Below are 25,983 nucleotides of genomic sequence, written 5' to 3'. Positions count from 1 at the left end.
ATGGCCCTTTGACTAAAATGGGAATTTTTCCCTCGATTAAAACTTTGGGATTTGGCCCCTATGTTCATACTGTTTTATATAAAACGTTACACAAAGTACCAGCACTCTTTTCATGGAAGATCTTGTGTTAATTTCACTTAGGTTCATTTATATTACCAAATAATTTGTGTATATTGTTAAGTATATTGAGTATTTTATTCTTTAAAATCTGTATAAATAGAAGAAATACTTTACAGTATAAAACATGAAATAAGCTAAAAATAAACACTACCATTTAACTAACACTTAACATATGCCTAATAACATTATATTTTCACCCCACAGTGTGGCTTATGAAAACAAATTAGGCTACTCTTCTACAATACAGAAATGTCAAATCCAAAAAGCAAACCTGTTACTTATGACACATATTTAACAAAATTAAGCTCATTGTTTCAAATGCGTGTGTTAAAATGAGGTGGATTGAATGTATGCTTAACTTTTCTTTTAACCTCAACGAACACTGAACATGAAAAGAACTAAAGCATAGTATACACAAAATTTTTAAAATGTAATGATTTCTAGGCACAGTACTAAAAGTTTTCTTTTTAATTACAAATAACAACCCCCCCCCCCCAAAAAAAAAAAAGATTTTTACCTTCAGATTTGCTGTCAGCCATTCCAGTTACGTGATACAAAGTAAAAGTTGAGTTGTGAACCTTTATTGTTGCATTTCAGCCCAACATATCATTACAGTGGTGACTCAGAATACTAAGACTTGCACTAGATCTCTATTTAACTGAAGTCAGTCCCACTTAAGTGTCTTGGTTTAAACTGGTCATTGCAACCTTAAAATATCCATTATAATTCTGTTATGAGCTAGATTTTTAACTGGTGCAAATCTGAGCATCGGAGCTTTCACCAGCTGGGAATCTGACTCCTATTTTACAGTAATGGTTGGGGATAAATTTAAGATGTACAAACAATACAAAATATACAGAAGAATTTTATTGTGCTATATGCAGATTAATGTCTTAAGTAACTTGCTTTACTTGAGCAAGACTTAGTCCAGTATCAAGAATGGCCTCTAGCTGAGGCCAAATTCTGCCACCCTTACTCATGTTGAGTAGCACTTTCCCCTGAGAGTAGTCTCACTGATTTTAGTGGAGCTACTCATGGAATATGATGCTACTCAGTGTGAGTAAGGATGGCAAATTCTGACCATGAATAATTAGTATAAACTCTCAGATTGCTCAGGGTAAAGGATTGTATCCATATTCTCTTCGATCCAAGCATAGGTCTCTCATTATTTCAGTGCACACTGCTCTAGGTGAGTACTCTACACAACCCATCATTTGGAAGTTCCAAGAGAAAACAACTTTTATATTGTACCTAGCAACTCAGTTCAGAGAGAGAGAGAAAGAATTTTTCTTGGTTTTGTCACCCATTTGATCAAGTCACTTATATATGACTTTTTAAAAAACCTACTGTATATAAGATAGAATTTTTTGAAAAATAGATGCATTCCTGTGAGAAAATGGGCCAGTGCCTTATTTTAAATTAATGTTTTAAAATATAGTTTCAACTGAAAAATAGGACTAGTATGATGGACTAGTATGATGGGCCATTTCTTGGATACTATATTCACCAGTAATTATTCAGTCCATCTTTCCACTAGCCTTACTTAAAAGAGTATCAGGCTACAAAGTGCTGACCCTATCATCTAGATCAGAGTCCCCTACATGGGAGCCAGGGCAGAGCTTGTGGGAGGTGGGGTGCTCCATTTTCTCCCTCCTTCCTGAAAGAGAGGATGATATGTTCCCGGAGGGTTTCTGTGGAGGCTGCTCACCATTTCCTGCTCTTGATGGATCTCTCTAATCCACTAACTCAGTCTGGTGATGTGCAGGGCAAGTGGGGCATCAGTCACAGGAGTGTTCTACCAGCTATATGTAGGTTGAGCAGGGTGGAAGGTAGGGAATTCAGTGCCCAAGAGGCAGTGAGGAGCACACAACGCTCCCTATCTGGAAGGAAGGAGAGTGGAGCATCCCACCTCCCAGCAATCAGGAGACTGAGAATCCCAGACCTGAATGGATTTTAGAGGTGATTTTTTTAATAAGTAGCAAAGATTGAACTGGGTTATCAGAAACTGCAGACAGGCCCAGTCTTTAGTCAAAGAGCAGCTTGTGAATCAACAGGACAAAGGAGTACAGTCTAGACCCCTGGTCAATGGGAAGATCCTCAGAATTAATGTGTTCTAAATCATCCAGCCTTTGAAATAAATGGTCTTTACATCCTTTTTTTCTGCTTGTCTAAGGATAAATCCTGAAGTCTTTACCCAGCTTTACTTGCTTCTCACTCGAGCAAAACTCCCAATGGATCAGTAGAGTTTTGACTAATTAAGGAATGAGCTAGAACAGTACGAGTGGGGCCAGTAAGAGGGAGATGCATTCGAAATCTCCTTAACACTCTGTGCAAAAACGCTGCCTTGACCAGTAGGATTGGTACTTAAACAGAGCAGAATGAAAATAAAGCAACAGTCTGCAACACCATTTCCCATCTGAATAGAAGCTTGCTAAGCAAGGAGATCTGAAGTCTCAACTGCAATGTTTCTTGCTTCCTTGTAAGAAACATTAGTGTACAGTGAGAAGCAGAAAAACCTGCATGGATCCAAATAAGAGAAGGTTGAGCATTTGATTTTTTGATCTATTAAACAGAGTGTGAGCCCATTGTTCAAATACACTTCGGTCAGGCAGTTCACAAAATATCCCAGTCCAGCCTTGGTAACACTGACATGTGAAGCTTTGCTTCATGGCCTTTATGTCTTCTGGTTTAAGTTTTCCAGTCACAAAGAATCTTGGGCCTTTTTCAGAATGGTGGACCCTAATCTCAAAACTATTGGGCGACAAGTGCAGACAAGCAGAAGAGTCACTAATTTTACGGATGCATCTCCCATTCTTCTTACACAGAACTTTACTGCAGAGTTTGGCTGCTGAGGTCACATTAATGACATAATGTCCTAAGGGGCCATCTATGTATTTTTTCACAACTGAACAGCTCTCCTGCAGGAAAACAAGAGTGTGACATGTTAATCAGTAACCAGAGTTATGTCCAAGTTTCCATATTTTTGGTAGAACATTAACATGGAACTGGCTAAAGTGATATACTGAGATAAATCCTGTAGGCCTTACTCATGTGATTAGCCCCCTGGCTTAATCCGCATTCATGGGAAGGCCAGTAAGATATTGCCCTTTATTATAATCTTGCTTTTCTCTTTTGGGTGCCTGGTAGCAACATATTGAATGTTTTATTAAAAATAAGGTTTTCTAGTGATTGTTGAAAAGGAATGATTTAAAATAAAAGAAGTTTTAAACATCTATTGACACACTGCTTTAGCACTAGGGATTTCTACACTGATCACCATAATCCTTTAACCTAGTAGCTACTAGACAATTTTTACTGGCTGGTGTGCAATGTGGAAAAATAGTTTTTGGTTTTTTCAGCTCCATGTTAGGTCGCTGAACTGGTTTGGGAGTTCATCCCACGCCACTGCAGTCAATGGGAGTTTTGCCATTGACTTTGATAGTAGCAGGGTCAAACATTGAAAGAGGTTGTGTCTTCCTGTATTGCTAATGCCCTATCAAAGGTCAACTTGCCTTCTCCACCTGCAGCCTTTCCAAGAGTGAGGTGAGGGAGCTGGCCTATCAGGTGCCTTGCAAGGATAGACAATGCAACCTTCTGTCACCTTTGGTAATTCCAGGAGAGGGGATTATAAGACTTCTTTAGGTGAGTCCTGGGGCCTTATGAGGAGGAGCAGGACTTTTCTTAGGTTGGGATTATATTCCACCAATGACTGTGTTATAAAATTTAGGACAACGCTCAACATTTGGTATGTGAAAAATGTTCTGCATCTCATCCCCTGCCAAATACTTAGCCTTGTGTTTAGTAATGTACAGATTATGCAAGCAGCACACTGTTAAACAGACTGTTTACATTTACATTTCAGTGTTTCAAACTGTATCTTATTATCTTGGTATCAGAGCTATTCACTGCTATGGATGTCATCCATGTTTGGTCCCTGGATGTGGTTCCTAGGAAGCAATGGCTAATATAAGTATGTTGTTAACAAGGTGAAAGGACTCCCAAGCAGTCATCTTCAGCCAAAAGGCTGGTGACAGTGATGGGTGAGGGAGAGCTTCATGGTAAGGATGTAAAATGGTAGAAATGAGGATGGGTGGGGAGAGAGTCTCTTATCAAGGACATAGCACTTAACCCGTGAATGTTTGTAAATCCACCCCACCTACCTTTGAGCTGGCATACTGCATGCTTCCCCAAAGGACAACCCCTGCTGCCCCCAAAGCAGCACTCTCTCCAATAGTGTTCACCAGGTCAGTCTGAAAGAGGAAAGTATCAAAACTGGACATTGGAAAAGCATCAGAACCCATAGAATCAAATACAGCAGAGGACACACTGACATTTAAGCACTACTTTTCTCCAGAGGAGATGTTGATTTATGAATCTTCATATTCAAAAAGGCCCACAATGAGCTCCCGAATCCTTGGGGCAGGGACTGTCTTTTGTTCTATGCTTCTACAGCTTCTAGCACAATGGGGTCATGGCCCACGTCTGGGACTTCTAGGTGCTATCACAATACAAGTAATAGATAATAACAACAATAGATCCAGGGACTCACTGACTCATTCTGAACATTGACTTACAGCAGAAACTGCAAAGGGGTGGGGGGGGGGGGAATAGTTAAAATAATTTTAAAAAAATGTTTTGCTTATCCACACAAATAAATGCACCTTCCTATTGATGTTTCAGTGTGTTGTAGTCTATTCAGAATGATTTCTCCAGACAGATGGGAGGAGCAGAAAGGCAGTGACACTCTTCTGAACTGTAGTGGACAATTCGTATAGAATACTCTAGTACCTCTTTTGCAAGGGATTATAACTATGATAGTTTGTCATTTAGTCAGTCCATGAGTATTTGCAGTTCTGAGGCCTTGTCCATACACACAGGTTGTACCACTTTAACTATACTGGTATAGAGATTGGCAGACACAATTACACCCATAATAACAGCACATACACCAGGTAGAACTGTATACCAAGTTAACTTATTCCTGTACAGGAAGGGAAATAAACCATATCAGTATAAGCGCTTTTATACTTAATGATTGCCTGTTCTAGTCATTCCCTCTGAAGCCCCTGACATTGGCTACTGTTGGAAGACGGGATACTGGCTAGATGGACCACAGGTCTGGTCCAATATGGCCGTTCTTATGTATTGGCATAACTTAGGCTGTGCTTGGGTTGTACTGATGTAGCTATTTTGGTAAAAAATCACAATGTAATTATACCAATACAAAAACTGTGTTCAGATCTGGCTTCCTTAGTGTCAGTGTAGCAATATGCTTGAGCACTTCATAATACCAGAAAAAGAGAGGCTGGGGAACCCTCCCAATGTAAAAAGATGCTATGGGGAAATGGAGCATTTAGCAGGGAAGGGGAGAAATAAATAAACAGAACCCAGAGCAACTACCTTTCTTATCCATCCCCTAGATCCCTAGCAAGTGACTTTCATTTGGGAATGTCAGTGCTTTTCCTCCCATCCCCTGAGGCTAGGGACACTGACTGTGCAGCCTTTGCAAAGAGAAATACAAACATTTCATAAAGAACCAGCAAATGTTATAAACTGGCTGGTGCTTGATAGCATATTGATACGGTTTCCTTATCTTGTCTCCATCACTGTGAAATCACCCAAGGGCCCAGGGGATGATCATGTGATGGCAGTAGGTGTGTTAGAACTACAGATAGATAAAACTGGATGTCTCCATTATTATTAATAAGAAAAGGAGGACTTGTGGCACCTTAGAGACTAACCAATTTATTTGAGCATAAGCTACAGTATGCATCCGATGAAGTGAGCTGTAGCTCACGAAAGCTTATGCTCAAATAAATTGGTTTTTCTCTAAGGTGCCACAAATACTCCTTTTCTTTTTGCGAATACAGACTAACACGGCTGTTACTCTGAAACCTGTCATTATTATTAATGTTATTTATTGTTTTTTTAAAAATCACACATAGCTCTCTAAATGCACCTAGCAGTTTATAAGTAAGGACTTTGCTGTCCTGAAATGTTTATTGTTCAAGAAAGTGAAGACACAAATCAGTGGTTGAGGAAAAGGAGAGTGTGCGGAATTATTGGAGAAGAATATGAGGAGGATTCCTGGGACACGTGAGTGGTGAAGGTGACCTTTAACTAAAGGTCAGATGAAATAATATTGGAAATCATGGAGATATTTTAAAGAACTGGGTTTGCCTATTGGTCCATCATGTAGGTTTCACAGCACTATGCCATGTTATTGGGCTCACCTGCAGTTCGTGGTGCTGCTGATCACCCAAGCAGTTCTTGAGAGCACTTTATTATAGCTAAAATCATATAGCTCAGTGCTTTCTGCAGAAGAATAGAGTAGGGTATGTCACTGGTGTTACTTTCATGTTGAAAATGGTGGTGCGTTTTTTATTGGCTTTAGTTTAGCAGTAAAAAACATGTTCGGCTAAAAGATCAAACTTTGAAAAGTTGAGTGACTTTAGGATATAGTTAAAACTCTTGGTAGTGGCCGTGTTAGTCTGTATTCGCAAAAAGAAAAGGAGTATGAAAGCTTATGCTCAAATAAATTTGTTAGTCTCTAAGGTGTCTCACAAGTCCTCCTTTTCTTTTTGGTAATGGACGATCCCTAGCCCTTTTCTTCTGCGAAACACTTCACAAAGATTATAAAACCACAAATCCTGGACCCTGACTGTTTTAAATCAACCGCATCGGGGTACAGTGAACTAGCACAACACGCAGTTCCGATCTCATTAACAACTTGGTGATCGCGTCTCAGTCAGACAAAATAAGGGGTCGATATATCAAACACGTTTGAATGAACCAAAAACTGAACAGAGAGGGTTATTCACTTTGTGCAGCTTCTGAGGTTCTTCGAGACGTGTGTCGCTGTGGGTGTTCCACTTTCAGTGTCGGTGTGTCCCTGCACCATCAATCGGAGATTTTTGGCAGCAGTGTCTGGCAGGGCTGCACCGACACCTAAAGTGGAGCACCCAGAGGGATAGCACTCGAAGAAGAATAGAAAATATGGACTTTTACGGAAGTATGGTCCGGTAGTGAGGTCACTGGCCTCGATGTCAGGAGCCCCAGGGTTTAATTCCCATCACCATAGACTTCCAATGTGATGTTGGGCAAGTCACTTAGCCTCTCTGTGCTTCAGATAATCGCACTTCCTTTCCTCATAGGGATGCTGTGAGGCCAAATACATTAAAAGACTGTGAGGTGCTCAGATGCTATGGTGACAGTGGCCACATAAGTACATAGATAAGTAGATAGCCTAGGTAGTTAGATGCTCTTCTCCTTGCTCTCCCCACCCCTAGAGGAGCCATACGGAGGAAAGAGAGGGACTTAAAATACTTAAAGGCTCCATTTTATAAGATGTTTGTTTATCTTGCCTCATCCCCTACCTGTGACTCAACAGCTGCTTAGCATACCAACATTTCCCCACAGTACCCTGGTTTCCTCCTCTCTCTGCTGATGCTCAAGGTACTGTTCCAAGTTTTGGATGCTGTTCCCAGCAACCAAAGACCCTCAAGATTCTGCTCCTGAGCTGGTGTTCTGGACTAGCCCCCTGGGGTAGAGTATAAACAAAAAGGGAACTCCTGTCTCACCAGGGCTCCTTCCACAGTTTGATTCGCTGGGTGATTTCATTTTGTATTGAAAAATGTTTGTGATCTTTACTTCAAATTCTGAATGGCTCTTTGTTTCAATCTAGTCATATCCCATCTTATTCTATATAGGAGAATATTTGTGCAAAGGTGGCTTTGTTCATGGGGAATGGCCTTTGTACAAATACACACCGTGACATGAGGACACAGGTATTTCTACATGAACGAGAGTCGCTGTTATTCATTATTCATCATTTATTTGTCATTCTGCTTTATGAAAAGATTTGTTCTTCCAGTCAGGGAGCAGAAACAATGCCATGTAACTTCAATCACTGATCACACATTATTAATAGCAAAAAGAAAAGGAGTACTTGTGGCACAGTCTCTAAGGTGCCACAAGTACTCCTTTTCTTTTTGCGAATACAGACTAACACGGCTGTTCCTCTGAAACCTATTAATAGCAAGTAGTCTAGGGGGACAGTTTCTGAACACCCTAGAGCATCAATATAGAGAATCATTTGCATAAATTATGTGGTGAATACTTAGAGATAGGAAAGCCATTCATAGAAGTTAGGATCTGTTGGCAAATGATTTGCAAAGAGAAATGAGGCAGGGGGGACCCAATTGCAGGGATATTTCTGGCCTCGGAATTTTTGTCTTTCGTGGGGCTCTTATACCTGCAGCTCTTTCTGGTGGTTCCCACAACTGTTGCTTCAACTTAATTTTTTTCATTGTGGCACTTGCTGTATCTTTAGCACTGTACATGTTACTGTACTTGTGCACCACATCTTATTCTGTCAGCAACCAAACAAAAGCTAAATTTCCATAGGGCTAGATTGCCCCACTCTTGCTCAGCCATGGTAGGGCATAAGGGGGAGTAAAGTCCCTATTACCCTCCCCCCTTGCTCAGCCTTGCTCACATTATGACTATAGGGAAGAGAACAGGGAGCTACTCTGCATTGTTAGCAAGGCGGAGTGGGGAGTGTGAGTAGATTTGTTTCTGTTCCTCCTATATTTGCTGCCCAGAGTAACTGATGGGGGTTATAGGGAGATGTAAAGTGCTCCAGAAAAAGAAGTGCAACTTTCCCCAGGGTTCAGGGTGCTGGGAAGGAATCTCTGACTCTCTGAGCTACAGTTGGTTGTCCTGTCTGCTACTGGAGCAGTGCAGAGTGTGAGGTTACAGTAGGTAACAGTGTCCAACTATGTTTCACAAGAGCTGATATAAAATCATTTGAGGACATCAGGGCTGTGAAACAATAGATTTAAAACAATAAAACCATGAACATTGTTTTCATGATCATTGGCATTTGGAGCTCTTTCCGGTGCTCTATCTATAAAAAGCCTGCCAGTCCCCAAGCTGCACTCATACAGCTCATGCTGCAAAATATGTAGTCCGGAGAAGCTACAAGCTTGGTACCCATGATCAGTCTTTGAAGATGTATATTTTGTTTTCACTACAAAGTATATATTTGAATATTCCTCACAGCGGCTTCCCCCTGCTTTGAATGGGCTGTGCACGCAGGTGCTGAATGTTTTAGAAAAGATCTCTGAAACATCCAGATTGGAAAAGAAGGTGATATGCAACTAAAATACAGCCCAGTGGATAAAAGGGTAACTTATGGGCAATATCATTTTCAGTTACTATTATCGAATGTGGAAGCTAGGTCCAGGTAAACAATTAACTTTGTACAGCCTCGTATGTTCGAAGGTTTGCATAATATATAATTGTGCTAGATTTCATATTATAGGATGTTTAGCTAGTGGTAATGGTATTTTCATTTTAATCCCGAGATCTATGTTTATGATGAATATACCTATTAGAGCCAATGCTTGCTGAAGTATTCACTAACTTTGTGTGCCTCTATTTTGAGTTCTCAGATGGAGACACCATGGATGGAATCCTAACTCTGCTGAAGTCAATAGAAAAACTCCCATTGGCTTCAGTGGGGCCAGGATTTCACCCCTGGGTGCCTGATTTTGTCAGAGGTGCTGAGGACAGGTAGTTCCCATGGAAAAAAATCCTTGGTATCTCTGAAACTCCGATGCCTCATGGAGGAATCTCCAGCTGAGAACTAACAAGCTGAGGCACACAAAGTTAGTGAAAGCTTCTGAAAAGGTGGCTGTATACCTTGCGTTTCCTCACTAAGCAGCCAGAGAGACTGCCTGGGTCTGCACAGCTCCAACAGGAATCCCCCACTCATAGCTCCAAACTGGAGCAGTCAGATGGGAGCACTCTGGAACCTGTGGGACTGAAGACGCACACACACCCATGGCAACCGAAAGTAGACGGATACAGCCCTGATATTGAGCCCCTGACACTCCAAGCCACCAACCATGATACCATTTTTGTATGGCGAACACCACAGCTCTCCATGACCCAAGAGTGGGGCTGTGAGGCGGGGCGGGGGGCATCAGTATCCAAAGAGGGCTATTTGTTCTGTCGGGAGGGAGCTCCCTTCCCTCCAACTGGGTCCACACCTCAAGTATGGATCAAACCAAATCCTTCCATGTCCAGGGTTGGCCAGCCTAAAGCAAAAGGCTATTTAGGAAGCCATTCAGGAATTACATGCTCTGAGCAGTTGCATAGACAAGATCCAAGACAAGGGTTATGATTACCACAATGTTATCAGAAATCTTGATGTCTGTACATTTATTTTGTAACCTGCATATTTTGATTGTATTTTTTAAAATATTTCCTTCAATTATCATTGGCTGAAGAGGCGTCACATGACACAGAAATTGTATTTTTGTAATACAGTAGATTTAAAAAGCCAAAACCCAGATACTCAGTTACTGTGCATGATCAGACATACTGTACTTTCAGAAAACAATATGGCCAGGAGAACACAGTCATCCTTCCTCTAAGAAGCCTGCTGTCACATTCTGCCTCTGTGCAAGTTTTCTCATGCAGGAGCTAGGAACGCTAAGCTAAACTTGGGCTTACCTAGTTGATATGTCTCATTAATTTCTGTACCAAGGGAGCTTCCATTTTGGGAAGAAAACAAATAAACTCAACCCTGAGATTCCTTTCTCATGAACGTTTATCTTCCCTTAATATTAGCGGATTTCAAACTTCACTGAGATTTGTCAACTCCATTTCTCAAGCTGAAGAATTAATCTGAAATATTTAGTTACTTAAGGAAACAATTGCTTTGTACTTTCTTCTAAATTACTCTCATAAAAAGAATACAATATTATTGTACAGTAATAGACCAAACCACAGCAGGATCTCTATTGAAAGCTGTAGTGTTTTGTACCATGACTGTAGTGTCTTTCTTTACCAGGATAGTTCTATATATGAAACAGAAATGCATCTATAATTGTTATTATACAAGGAGAAAGTCCTAGGATATGCTTTTTCCAAGAGATTGCGTGGCTAATCTTTAGATTTCTATATATGTCTGCTTACCTCTGTCAAAACATGTAAAGTATAGGCATAAAATGGTCTGGAGTAAACAAAAACAGGCAAAACATAGTCTTTTCTAGCAACGGAGGCAATACGTATTGCTTCCTTAACCCGATAGTGAACGAACTTCAGAGCATTTGGACTTGACTTCAATATATAATCCAGATATATGGATGGATAAAGAGCGGTACTTTCTTTCCACAGCCAAAGCAGAAGATCATTGCGGGAAGATTCAATGTCTGGGCATCTACCTGTGTAAGCTTTCGGATGTTCTTTGTAATCATAATTGTAGCAGTCTGGGTAAAGATAATAACCCCACAGACCATTCGGTCTCATGTGCTCAGCCAGAAGGATAGTGTTGTTCATAAAACTTTTGCCAGCATTTTCAAATTCTTCCTTAGCAACTTTCCTAATTTTGTCCTCTGACCACTGAGGATGGCATCTCCTAACCAGTTCGAGAGACTTATTTCTATAAATGGTTTTATTACCCCAGTTCCTGTCCCACTGGGGCCTCCAGTTTTCCCAGTCAATGACTGCAAGTCCTTGGAATTTCTTCATGGGTATGGAATGGTCAATGTCAGACTTAGCTTTGTTAAGGTGCTTTATCAGACTCTCATTCTGTGGCACCCCTCCATTGACAGGAACCCCAGTGTCTAAGTAATAGGGGTAATGCCCCAAATGAGTGTGATAAAAGATTGTCACATTGGATCCACTCAAAGTTTCATTGGTGTTTGATGCAATGTCAAAAACTCTGAGATCTAGGTCCACCTTATACCGCAGCCTGCACTGTTCCGTAGGTGCATTCCAAACAACAATGAAAGGTTTGTGGAGTAGCAGCGGGGCCTTTGCCTGCTTGAACAGTTGGCCATCAACCATAATAAGCAGCATTGTAATTTCTATCCATTTAATCCACAAATTGCACATGGTATGCTGTTTTCGCTGGGGCTAATGCGATGGTTTCCCTGAAAACAAAAACAAGAAGAGACGTTTTTTAAAAAAACAGTATTCACAGCAAGGACAGATATTGTGTCCAAGATATGGCTTTTATGTTGAGTTTCTTTTTTAACTTTGTACTCACAACAGATATGGACAAAGACAAAACTATAATCAGGACAAAAATAAGTCAGTGTTTAAATGCCTTCAAGGATGAGGCGTGTACCTGGGGAAACTATTCTACAGATTGGTCGATTTCACTCTCAGGTCAGGAAGCACTTTCCAATACTCAGCCTTTCCTTGATTTCCATTCTGCCAAGACACTTTCCTCTCTTCATGCAAACCTCTCTGAAAGACTCACTTCCATGAAGACACAAGAATTGACTTAATAATATAATACTATTAGAATAATTTTTAAACAAAAGCATCCTACTTATTCTGTGTTTCAGTTTCCCTGCATATCCTGTGTACTCACCATCTGTTTTACTTAGGAGGTAACCTTTTGGGACCTAAAAGTGTCTTTTTGGGGTCATCACAATACAAATACATCACAATACAAATAGGGCAATAATTATTATTATTATAATTAAAGCATAGGGTGTCTTTCTCACATAGATTAACCAAGAGAACTCAGATATGTGGTAATATACAGTATACCACATGTCTAAGAAAAGAATAAGGCCCATGTTTATTACTGTCTACTGTGGTACAAAATCATCATTTTTCTAAAGGAGTAGGTGGAAGAATTATAATCACTCAGCAGGTCAGAAGGATGACATTCTTAATGACTCTTGAAAGTGGGAAGGCTAGTTGTTATACTGTATGTAACTTAGATATCAGTATGGTAAAGAGAATTAATTATATTAAACTCAACAAATCATCCATGGAAGTGTCAAGTACCTATGAAAAAGAGGAACTGATTTTTGTTTAAAATATTAATGGAAGTGGGTGAGACCAGATTGTGAGACCAGATCTGCCATCAGACTGCAAGTGCACCCTCCCCAATTACCCACAGCGGGTACAATGAAGTAGAAGGATATCCAGTTTGTACATTATTTGAGGAAGTGTTGCCGTTTGCAAGTGATATATCTGGGACTGGGACTGGTCCCCTAGTCTTTTGTGCCTCCCTGCCATTCTTATCTTCTAGCCTCTAGTATTATGTGTCTCTCCCTCTTCACCAGTCCCTTCTCCTTGTCTTTTGCTTTTCCTCCTGATTCCACTCCCTTGGCCTCCTGTCTCTGATACAGCAACCATTCTCCTCCCCAGCCCCTGTTTCTCTCCTTTCCTGCCGCCTCTCCAACTCTTTTCTTTTCCTTAGCCAATTGCTACAGTAAGGAGAACGGGAAAGATGAGTGACAGAATCAGTACTAAGCTATCAACCTGTTGACAAGTTTGGGGAGGATGACAAGGAGGACCCCTTCTAAGATGAGACCCAAACTTCCTACCCTCCCCTACCGATGGCAGCAGCCCTGAATGACCCAGCCAAAGTGTTGGAACACACACATAAAAACAAATAGAACGTACCTTTCATTACACTCTGAAATATTTTGACAGCTGCCTTCTCTACCTCCCCTCGGCCCTGCAACTTTCCTGCCTCCTTCTCCCTCTCTTTATCTGAAATGATCTGATTGTTTGTATGGTGCCTAGACAGTGGGGCCTTGATCCCTGATGGGGATCCTGAAGCACTTACCACAACATAAATAAAAATAATGTTTACTATTCAAGCCCCATTATAACTGTAATTTCTCCTTGCTTATAGCTAGTAAAAAGTCTCATTTGCACAGAAACCTTCAGGAAAGCAAGGAATTCTTTCTCCAGAAGGCTCTCATCTGTTCTCAGTCAACATATGTTGAATACCTTTAATAGGTTTACTCATGCATATTGTGGTCGCAGGCATTGTTCATTAAACACCTCTCACCATTAGTCACTGAATGATAATATTTTGTTTATAAACAGAGAGAATTCCTAAAACTCTTTGTATTGTGAACAAGAACCAATCTAGATCTATTGACCTAAAATTGTTTTTTACAAATTGCGATTTTATTGCAGATGTTATTTTTCACTTCAGAACAGTGATTGAGGCCAAGTGGAGCAAGTCTTTACAAAAACAAATAAGGTTCATCTCTGATGCTGAAAAACTGAGGGAAAATACAATTACCTACTGTTTCACAAATGCACCACACAATCTCCTAAACATGTACAAAACATCTTTTATTACTGGGGCCACTGTTGTCTATCCTGACTGTGAGTTTATTGGTCTCATGCATAAGCACTAATTGGACTGCCTCAATCCCTAGCTCTATAATGAGCACAGGCACTAACGATTCCATTTTGCAGTTAATTGTGAATCTTGGTTCAAATTTGCCTGTTTTTCTCATTCGGTGACACTTTGTCATCATTCATTTAACTTTCAAAGGACATGCCTATCTTTCTTTGTTCCTGGAGTGTTCTCAAAACAGAATCTGCTGTCAATGTTTCTGCTCTATATTCTAAAAACAAAAACAGCCCCTCATAAACTAAGAGTTAAGGACCTGATCCAAAACACACTGAAGCCAATGAGAGTCTTTCTGCTGACTTCAAGTGGGCTTCAGATCAGGCACTCAAAGCACAAAATTAAGTGCAATTTGCTATTTATGTCTGCATATGTTGAAGTGTAGGACTGTGAGGCTGCTGGACTAATTACAGTATATCCTTTAATCACTGATAATTGCTCCTCACTGAATAAAAAAAAATTGATAAATTTCTGTGAATTTCCTTCACTGTTTATGTAATAAAAATGTTCACAATACAGTTTTCCCAAGCAAATTCTATTAATTTAAAATAAACTTTTATGTCCACTGTGCCTAAATATTTTCCATCAAAGTATGCAACTCGCAATGGGTTGATATCAGCTGAAATTGAGAGGGGGGGAGTTATTCTCTTTTACTTTAAAAGAAACACCTTTATGCCTAATCAAGACAATGTAGTACCCCCTTCGCCCCCCCCCCGCCCCTCCCCGCAAACGATTGAGCTACACTTTTACCACTAATAGAACAATACCCTCCTAAACTGTGATTACATCTAACTTGACTTCTTCCATGCATGCAGTTTTGTTGTAGCCATATTGGTCCCAGGATATTAGAGATACCAGGAGGTAATATCTCTTACTGGAACAACTTCTGTTAGTGAGAGAGACAAGCTTTCACGCTTACTCAGAAACCTGAAGAAGAGCTCTGTTGAAAGTTTGTCTCTCTCACCAACAGAAATTAATCCAATAAAAGATCTCATTCACCTGGTCTCTTTGATCTCTTCCAGACAACCAACTGCTACCTTGTCACTTTTGTTGATTATTTGAGCTATTTGGACTCCAATACTCCTCATGACAGTTGATATTTCAGTATCTATTTATAAAATAATAGCCCTCTAATGTAATCTCCCATGTAATACTCCACTGTCTGTATACTGACTTCTTGAGAAACTATAATCTATAAGTTTAATATTAATACATTTCTATTTTTCTATTTTACCATCCTTGTTCCTAATTGTCTTTGAATCTCAAATGTTTCCATCTCTACTGGATAAATGAGTCATATTTATAGACATATTTTCTATTAAAAAGTTATTCTAAAGAACTGGAATAATTTTTTTACCAACACAGATTGATCACGTGTGGCATTTTGTGTCAAAGAATCATAAAAATAAAGAATGTTTCTTCATTCAAATAATTGCTTACTAAAACTTGAGAACCACCCACCATCTATTTTAGTTAATATTCAGTGTTCTAAAGGTATGGGTCTAAAGGTCATAACAATATGATGTGATTTTATCTCAATATTATTTTTGTCCCTGTAACGTAAGGATTCTTCTTTCTAAATAAGGGATATCCAATCCTTTCTTTCCACTTACTATGAGGTCTGGGTACTGTTTCTTCAAATTGGTAAGCAGGAGCCAGGCAGGAGAAGGCTGGCAAGGTTGGAAGCACAAGCTTTGCAATGAAGCAGAGAGAGTAGCTTTAGGCTACTTAAAGGTCTTAAAGGTGTGCTCTTAGGACATATTAGCTAACACCTACTAACTAATATGTTATAAAACTCTGGGATAGACAAGGCAGTGTGTGTTTTAATACATACTGAGCTGGTTGAGTTAAAGTCAAGGGGAATTTAGGCTTTAAAACAAGCTTAGCAATATGTTAAAGTATGTACTGCCTTGTCTACCCTGGACGTAGAAAATGTTAGTTATCACATGTTAACTAACACACCTTTAAGACCTAGCCTAGACAAAGCCTTAGGCGTGACCTATCCGCAATGTATAACTATTTAAGTTAGAGGTGAGAATTTTTACCAAAATAGTTACACTGGCACAACCCCTAGTAGTGTGGGCGCAGTTATACCAATATAAAGGTGCCTAAGGGCTTGTCTACACTAGCGCTTTACAGCGCTGCAGCTTTCTCACGCAGGGGAACGAACAAACACCCCCCTGAGCGCAGCAAGTTTCAGCTGTAAAGCGCCGGCGTAGACAGCGCACCAGCGCTGGGAGCCGCGCTCCCAGTGCTGGGAGCTATGCCCCTCATGGAGGTGGTTTTTCAGAGCTGCGCTGCGACTAAACAAGACACGTCAAAGCACAGCCACGGCAGTGCTTTAATGTTGCCAGTGTAGACTAGCCCTTATACTTGGATAACCTATTATCTACCCTGACATAGGTACATTTATACTACTATAACTGCATCTGCACTAGGGGTGTTGTACCACTTCAACTACACCAGTATAGTTAAAACAGTCCAACTTTTGTGTGTGGACAAGGCCTTAGAAGGAACAATGTTTTTCTTATGTCCAGTAGAGTTCCTTGCTCTGTGTTAGAAGAAAGTGACTCTTTGTGTGATTCTTTGCCAGTGTCACATAAAGTCCACCAGTGACAGAGTATTATGTGCTTTATTGTTATTTATATTGTGTTTGTTGAAACTGAGAGATTGAAGTATTGACAGCTCCTATATTTCATGAATCAGACATCAGACAACCATGAGATTAGTTTAAAAATCATGAGATTATCTAGGCAATATGATAAATAATACATATAAAGTTTCCAAGGTGAAGTTACATTTTGTATCTTATTTCCAGGACTGTATGTAGCTTCTCTGGCATGCCACAGCCTGCCTCAACAAATGAGTTACAAGTATCCCTGTGTCTGCAGAGGCATGATGCAGTGTGTTAACACACAGCAGTGGTAAGAAGATTTCAGAATATTGTCAAGCAATAGTCCAATAAATTCTTTCCAGATGATTTTGGAGAAGATGTTCATAAACAGGACATTGGTTTTAGGTCATTAAATGCTGTTTTACGGTAGGACTGATAAGAAGGGATTGGTGAAGTTCTTTTCAAGTCAGCAAATGGCATGCTATATTCACATTTTGAAACCATACCCTCACTAGTGCTTTCATGATACTAACAAGGAGGCGAAATATATTTCTTAGTGAATCTTAAATACATGATCCACACCCAACAGTCTATTTTCTATGTCCCTGACACTGAATACACAGCTCTATGTTTTTAAATAACATATTGATTGATACTGTTCTAAAATATATTTGAAGTCAAAGCAATGTTGTTGTTTCTCAGATGTGAATTTTATTTCTAACCAGGTGTCTCTGAGGTGCCTGTTTCAGATCAATATTCTAAACCAAAGTATTTATTATGCATCAAAGTGTAAAGCATCACACAGCTATTTGGCTGGAAAATAAAGAGAAAATTAACCCAGAGGTGTTTTCTGTAAGAGAAAACATTGCAGAAATATTTTCCTCACTATTGGACTGTAAACAAAAGATAAAACATTGACATTTACAATTATTAATTGAGTAAACAATATTGGTACTCACCTCTATAAAGCCAGTGAGTAGAAGAAAACTTTGGCAGAGCAGTTGCTGCTGTGTTTGTATTAGAAGTTTGCTCCTCCTAATGGGTGTACTTTTAACTATTGAGATACTGACTGGATCTGGAGGGAAGAGGGGATTTTACCTACAAGGCATCATGTAATTGCAAAATAAATACATCATCAAAACCATGTTGACTCTTCCCCAGCGTATCATGTTCTTCTATATGACTGCTCATTCTGTTCTTTACTACAGTTTTAACCTATTTGCCTGTTACTGAAGTTAGGCTTATTGGCCTATAATGGCCGGGATCACCTCTGGAGCCTTTTCTAAAAATTGGCATTACACAGAGCCATCCCTTGGGTCTGGTAAATTGGGGCGACTGCTCCAGGCCCCATGCTTTGGGGGCCCCCACACTTCAGTCACGTGGGGGGCACTGTGCCGGCCCAGGGGGTTGAGGTTACGTGTGCCTGGGGGCCAAGCCAGCCCTGGGAGTTAGCGGGGCACCTGGTGCCGGCAGCAGGAATTGGGCCCACACTCACCGGCGGGAAGCACACGGTCTATTTCTTTTTCTTGCTCGGCATCATGGGGCTCAGGCTTAGTCTCCAGCAGTGGCAGCAGCGACCCCAGCCCACCCCAGTGTCACCTGCCACCTCACTGGCCACCAACATCCTAGCACCACTGGAACACGCCAGTGACAGGCTGACTCCATCCACTGCCCTTCCACCCCAGACCCTTCCCTTTTCTGGGACCCCCCCCACCCCCAGCACAGGAGGCCCCTTCAGCCCAGCAATATATCAATTTGTTCCAAAACCTCCTCTACTGATATCTTGATCTGGGACAGTTCCTCAGATCTGTCACCTAAAAAGAATGGCTCAGCTGTGGGAATTGACTTTACATCCTCCACAGTGAAGACTGATGCAAAGAATTCATTTAGCTTCTCCCCAATAGTGTTGTCTTCCTTGAATGCCCCTTTAGCACCTTGTTCATCCAGTGGCCCCGATGATTGTTTGGCAGGCTTCCTCCTTCTGGTGTACTTTAAAAAAAAATCCTATTAGATTTTGTGTCTTTTGCTAGCTACTCTTCAAATTCTTTTTTTGGCCTGTCTAATTATATTTTTACACTTGACTTGCCAGAGTTTATGTTCCTTTCTATTTTCCACAGTAGGATTTTACTCCAAATTTTTAAAAACTGTCATTTTGTCTCTTTTACTCTGTTTAGCCATGGTGGCTTTTTTCTTTCTTTTTTTTTTTCTTTTTTTTTTCTTTTTTTTTTTTTTTTGATCCTCTTACTGTTTCTTTATTTGAGGTATTCATATAGTTTGAGACTGTGTTTTTAAAAAGTTTCCATGACTCAGCATCCCCTTCTTAGCAACAAGAAGGTCAAGGAAAGTGTGGGCCCCTCACTGAATGAGGGAGGCAACCTAGTGACAGAGGATGTGGAGAAAGCTAATGTACTCAATGCTTTTTTAGCCTCTGTCTTCATGAACAAGGTCAGCTCCCAGACTACTGCACTGGGCAGCACAGTATGGGGAGGAACTGACCAGCCCTCTGTGGAAAAAGAAGTGGTTCAGGACTATTTAGAAAAGCTGGATGAGCACAAGTCCATGGGGCCGGATGCGTTGCATTTGAGGGTGCTAAAGAAGTTGGCTGATGTGATTGCAGAGCCATTGGCCATTCTCTTTGAAAACTTATAGTGATCGGGGGAGGTCCTGGATGACTGGAAAAAGGCTAATGTAGTGCCCATCTTTAAAAAAGGGAAGAAGGAGGATCCGGGGAACTACAGGCCAGTCAGCCTCACCTCAGTCCCTGGAAAAATCATGGAGCAGGTCCTCAAGGAATCAATTCTGAAGCACTTAAAGGAGAGGAAAGTGATCAGGAACAGTCAGCATGGATTCACCAAGGGCAAGTCATGCCTGACTAACCTAATTGCCTTCTACGATGAGATAACTGGCTCTGTGGATGCAGGGAAAGCAGTGGACGTGTTATTCCTTCACTTTAGCAAAGCTTTTGATACAGTCTCCCACAGTATTCTTGCCAGCAAGTTAAAGAAGTATGGGCTGGAAGAATGGACTATAAGGTGGATAGAAAGCTGGCTAGATCGTCGGGCTCAACAGGTAGTGATCAATGGCTTCATATCTAGTTGGCAGCTGGTATCAAGCAGAGTGCCCCAAGGGTCAGTCCTGGGGCTGGTTTTGTTCAATATCTTCATCAATGATTTGGAGGATGGAATGAATTGCACCCTCAGCAAGTTTGCAGATGACACTAAACTGGGAGGAGAGGTAGATACGCTGGAGGGTAGGGATAGGATACAGAGGGACTAGACCAAAAGAAATCTGATGAGGTTCAACAAGGACAAGTGCAGAGTCCTGCACTTAGGACAGAAGAATCCCATGCACCGCTACAGAATAGGGAATGAGTGGCTAGACAGCAGTTCTGCAGAAAAGGACCTAGGGGTTACAGTGGACGAGAAGCTGGATACGAGTCAACAGTGTGCCCTTGTTGCCAAGAAGGCTAATGGCATTTTGGGCTGTATAAGTAGGAACATTGCCAGTGGGTCGAGGGACGTGATCATTCCCCTCTCTTCGGCATTGGTGAGGCCTCATCTGGAGTACTGTGTCCAGTTTTGGGCCCCACACTACAAGAAGGATGTGGAAAAACTGGAAAGAGTCCAGTGGAGGGCAACAAAAATGATTAGGGGACTGGAACACATGACTTATGAGGAGAGGCTGAGGGAACTGGGATTGTTTAGTCTGCGGAAGAGAAGAAAGAGGGGGGATTTGATAGCTGCTTTCAACTACCTGAAAGGGGGTTCCAAAGAGGATGAATCTAGACTGTTCTCAGTGGTACCAGATGACAGAACAAGAAGTAATGGTCTCAAGTTGCAGTGGGCGAGGTTTAGGTTGGATATTAGGGAAAACTTTTTCACTAGGAGGGTGGTGAAGCACTGGAATGGGTTACCTAGGGAGGGGTGGAATTTCCTTCCTTAGAGGTTTTTAAGGCCCGGTTTGACAAAGCCCTGGCTGGGATGATTTAGTTGGGGATTGGTCCTGCTTTGAGCAGGGAGTTGGACTAGATGACCTCCTGAGGTCCCTTCCAACCCTGATGTTCTATGATTCTATGATTCAGCTTATCTCTTCTTCCCACCTTTGAATTCTTGACCTTCCTCCATATGAAGCGTCTTAATAAACTCAAGCACTGCATTGCTACCTGATGCTCAGATTCATCACTGAATCTGCCTTCTGACTGCTGGTCCCAGATTGGTGCCTCTATTTCTCCATCTGTAAAATGGGAATAATTATACTGACTTCGTAATCTATTGACAAAAAGTGCTACATGAGAGATAGGTATGCATTAATTATTAGCCTTGCCTTAAACCACTCCAGTTTATTCCCTGGGAGCAGATTTGCTTAGGCTCACTCTACTTACCCATATAGATCCGCAGGAAAACTGCAAATCATACATAGTATCTCTGTATCAGTCACTCCCATATGGTAGAACTTCAGCCCTGCTACCAGGCATGATATCCAGGGGCTGCTTTGGTTACTCAACAGCATGTAGTTCTGGCATCTTTTGGACTAAGTTCTAGAATGAAGAGGAAACAGTCTAAAACAGGAAGTTGGAAAAGATAAATCAGCGGGGTCAGGTTGGATATGAGCCTATAGCTTGAGTGATGGAGGTAAGACACAAGCGGTGGAGGCTGTGTTGTAGGCCTGCTATTATGTGAGAATGCTTTGCTAGTGGAAGAGTGGTGATAGATTTGGACATTCTTGGCTCCTGCAGGGTCACAATAGGGTGATATTCCCCACAGAATGAAGGGAATATAATCTGTTTTACAGTTACCTAGATATTTTTAGAGTTCATTCTGTGGACAACTAATCCTGGCTTCATATTTCCCACATTTATCTCTTTAGATTTATACAAGAAATAAAAGAGGCACCTACCCAAGGTTCTATTTTTAAAGGAATTTAGGTGCCTAAAGATGCAGATAAGCACCTACTGGGATTTTCAAAAGCATGCGAGGAGGTTAAATGCCTGTTTCGGAGCTTTTGAAAATCATACTAGGTGCCTAAATATCTTTGAAAATCTGGCCATAGGTGCTCCTGACGTAAACTGCAAAAACAAATAAAATGAAGCTGTCCACAGAACACCTCTTCCCCAACATACAAAGCTGATTTTCCTCAAAAGCAGCAGCCTATGTAAATGGATATGCTCTGATGGTCAGTAGACTTGGACAATTTCAGACTATACTGAGTTAAATTCACCACTGGAAAATAATCACGGGAGTTGTGTGTGTTGATGGTGGTAATTAATATAGCCTGATGATCCTGTTCTGTTTAGGTGAGGTTTTGCACGTGGCTGTACAGGAGCTGGTCTGAGAACACTAATTCATTCTGTACTATTCACAGGATAACTGTTGGATTGTGGAAAAGTTTGGTGACTACTGTCTTGAGCTAGATTAAAGCAACCTTGATTAGACAGGCTCTATCCCATTACCAGTTTCCTGAACGATTTAGTCCTCATTTATTTTTACACCATATGTTAACAATATTTAACATCTATGTTGCACTTTTCATTTTTAAAATGCTTTACAAACATTCAATAATTAACTCTCTCAATGCTCCCAATGAGATATGTATATATTATCTTCATTTTTATCTGTGGGATGCAGAGAAGGCTAATTAACTTGACCAAAAATATAGAGGGAGCCATTGTCAGAGCTAGGATTAGAACTGTGGAAATCATAGATCTCATGAGTCTGCACTCTCTCAAATGTATTCACGAATGTTTTTCCTAATTATGGAGTTGAGGCTTCATAGTAAAGGCTGAATTGAGTTTTGTCTAAGAAAATAAATTATCATTTCTACTTTAGAAGGGTATTATATGCACCATGTAGACCATGTAGGTAATCTCACAAAGGATCATGTATGATACTCAGGTTGGAACCTGCACTTTCGTACATCAGGATTTCTTATTTTCTTGACAGTCTTAAATCCTTAGAAGGATTAGTAATTAGTGAAGTATATTAATTAAAAAGAAAAGGAGTACTTGTGGCACCTTAGAGACTAACAAATTTATTTGAGCATAAGCTTTCCTGAGCTACAACTCACTTCATCGGATGAATGCTGTAGCTCTCGAAAGCTTATGCTCAAATAAATTTGTTAGACTCTAAGGTGCCACAAGTCCTCCTTTTCTTTTTGTGAATACAGACTAACACGGCTGCTACTCTGAAACCTGTATTAATTAAGGAGACATAATTTAGAAATTTAAATTTATTTGTCAGGTAGCTAATAAAGGGGTTCAATAATTTAAGGCAGTCTAAATTTTATTCAAGTAGCAGATCATTTCCCTCCTACAATGACCCGTGTCCTTAGGCATTCCAAAGGGGATAGGTTGCATTTATCCGGAATGATACTTTAAAACAAACTACCTTGCCCTCACTATTTATTTTATACCTCTGCTATTTGTAAAGAGCTTGTAAACAGCTGAAGTTCCCACCCTGCTCTGAACAGATTATGCCTATACCATATGTAGTCCAAATTTAGCCCCCCGAAGGGTTTGCTTTTATTGGTGACTCAAATACAAATAACAACACATAAACTTCAGTCTAAATTATCATCCCACTCTCAACAGTCCCTTCAGAAATGCTTCTGACACAGCCCCTAATTCTCTTTGCTTCAAGGGAGGCTTAAACCTCTTTTATAGCAAGACTGGAGCCCACAAGATCCATCTTCCACTATGAGTTAGCAGAAGTTACTATGTATCTCTATTCAGGGTACTAGCACCTGACTTTATGGTGACTCAGAATAAGAGTCCGGCATTTCAAAGAAACTGTCTTAAGACATCTCAGGCTTTCAGATGTTGTAACAAAGGCATGACAGACATGAGTGCTGGCAAGGGACTGGCCTTTATTGCCTGGTCCGAGTCACATGGTATGTGCCAGAGTTACAAAAGGTTACAGGTACACCTTTGTCACATGGCAGGTTTCAGTATCTACTGATTCTGATGACTACTGTCACATTTCCCTCCTCATGTCCCATTTTGAAAAGTCAAATGCAAACATAACACAACACCAAACAAAAATAATAATCACAAATTAACACATCCAGTTATTAATACATACATAAATAGGTGTAACCCTTTTACCAGGTGGAGTCAGCAGCAACCAGGGCCAAGAACAATATCTAGAGGTTCCTTTTCAATAATACAACACAGAATGAGCTCAAGCTCCGACCCAGTAACCTTGGAAAATTACATTCTACCCCTGGGCATCTCTAAGAGGCAATACTTCCCTTCCCACAGGCACAGAGTCTGAGTGTAGAAAATAAACTTTTAATGAAAGGAGGGAAGTAACCTGGCATTAATTTGGGAAAATGCCACAAGCAGGGTTCATAAACATAAAACCGTGAGCAAAGTGAGTGAGTTGGGCAGTGTTTTTTGCCTCAAGTTCTTGATTCCAACAACCAAAAGTTGAGTTCACCTCCCAGTCTGGGGGGAGAAGGCACCTTCCTTACTCTGCTGTCTTAGCTGTTGCTCTGGAATTGCCACCCTGCTGGCCAGCTACTGTGCCACTCTGCTGGCTGCCCTGCTCCGCCAGTCATTTGGCTGGCTGCTCTGCTGGCTGCTCCGCTCTTGTGGGCCGCTTGCCGTTCCGTCGGCCACCCTGCCAGCCGTCACTGATGCACACCATCACCTTCTGCTGCCACCTCCTTCTCTACTGTGACCTCTGTGGGTCGGTCTCTTGAGTTTCCACCCATCTCTCAGTGATTTTCAGTTCTTAGTGGTGGAAGCAGGCTGGGCAGAAATGTTGGTCCCACAAGAGGTGATTTCAACTCTAGTGAGCACGTAACAAAACAAAGACTCCTAATGGAGCCTTAATTAGCTCTATCTTTGAACAGAGCGGCGGGATGATTTAAGCCAGGCCTAGGACCTTAGGCAGAGCCCACACCTCAAGGCCGGGACATCCCCTCTTACTTTTCACAGTGGTCTGGTATCTGAGCCCTCTGTTCAGCAAGTTCAATTAAGTTGAGGGTGATCCCCTCAATCAGAACAGGCTACTACAGTTCTGCTGCCCTTTACACATGCAATTAAGATAACATTTCAATACCCCTGCCTTCAATACTAAAGTAATTTTTAACCCAACACCATCCAAAATTGGTCACTTTGGCAACAAAGCACTGTCTGCTCATACCTAGGCAGAGTGGGTGTGTTCATGTAAATATAGTCTGGTCCTGAAGCCTTTTCCCCTCCCCAGCTCATCACTAGCTGTCGGGGCAGAGCTCATTCAGACCCTGCTTACAACAGGATATCTAGTATGGAGATCAAGGTTGATTACCTGACTCCCGACAGATTATTCTGTTCCTTATTAAAGATCTGTCATCTCAGAACCTTTGTGGTCATGCAGCCACTATTTGGTCTTGAAACAGTTCCTTCTGCTTTGCACTGTTTGGCCACTGAGGTAGTTCTGCCACCAGGAGCTAGTGCTTGCTGCTCCTGGGATTTTTATTGTAGTCCTGGATGGCCTTCTGTTACTCTGTGAGTGCACGAGCATTGTGGATACCTTCAAGAAACAGCCAGCCTTTTGGTTTTGTTTATATATCTTCTGTTCATTTTACAGAACTAACCCTCAGCAGTGGTTCTGACATATAACCTTAGTGCAAATGGAATAGCTGTTACCTTGGTAAGCTTCCAGGCACTATCTATTTGAAATGTATCATTCTCTCCCACTTGCAGTGGGGGTAACTGTTGGATGTTTTATAATAGTATATCTTCTGTTCTAGTTTCTGGGCATATGGCTCTTTTGCAATTACTTCAAGGTTATTTATTTGTATTTATTTATTTAGTCTCAAGAAGCTTGTTGTACGGTATAACATTTTTTGTTCTTCCAGTCATTAGTCTCTGAAATGGTGATCTTACTATAGTATTGTGAGGTGTCCTGCAATATTATTACAGCACTAAGAATGGATTTTTTGATTGCATCAGAACTTGCTTTTTGGTATACAATTCTTTGTCATTTGTACTGACTTTTCTGCGAACATACTGGATGGGATGATGATGATGATGATGCTTTATACAGTGTGCCTAACTTGATATATCAGAGAGAATTAC

At 40.9% G+C, this 25,983-nt stretch overlaps 1 protein-coding gene across 1 annotated transcript; it reads right to left on the bottom strand.

Moving 5' to 3' along the window:
* Positions 1–271: 271 nt before the first annotated feature.
* On the bottom strand, positions 272–12,061 carry LOC125630904 (hyaluronidase-1-like). Its single transcript, XM_075124461.1, has 3 exons — positions 11,107–12,061; positions 4,281–4,370; positions 272–3,038 (listed from the first exon to the last, which is right to left on the bottom strand). The coding sequence occupies exons 1-3, from the start codon at positions 12,025–12,027 to the stop codon at positions 2,610–2,612; spliced, it is 1,440 nt and encodes a 479-aa protein (XP_074980562.1). The 5' UTR covers positions 12,028–12,061; the 3' UTR covers positions 272–2,609.
* Between the last annotated feature and the right edge of the window lie 13,922 nt (positions 12,062–25,983).

Source organism: Caretta caretta, chromosome 1, assembly GCF_965140235.1.
Source record: "Caretta caretta isolate rCarCar2 chromosome 1, rCarCar1.hap1, whole genome shotgun sequence".
In the NCBI taxonomy this organism is placed as follows: Eukaryota; Metazoa; Chordata; order Testudines; family Cheloniidae; genus Caretta; species Caretta caretta.
Note: the sequence above shows the minus strand (reverse complement) of the source record. Positions and strands in the feature narration are given on the sequence as shown.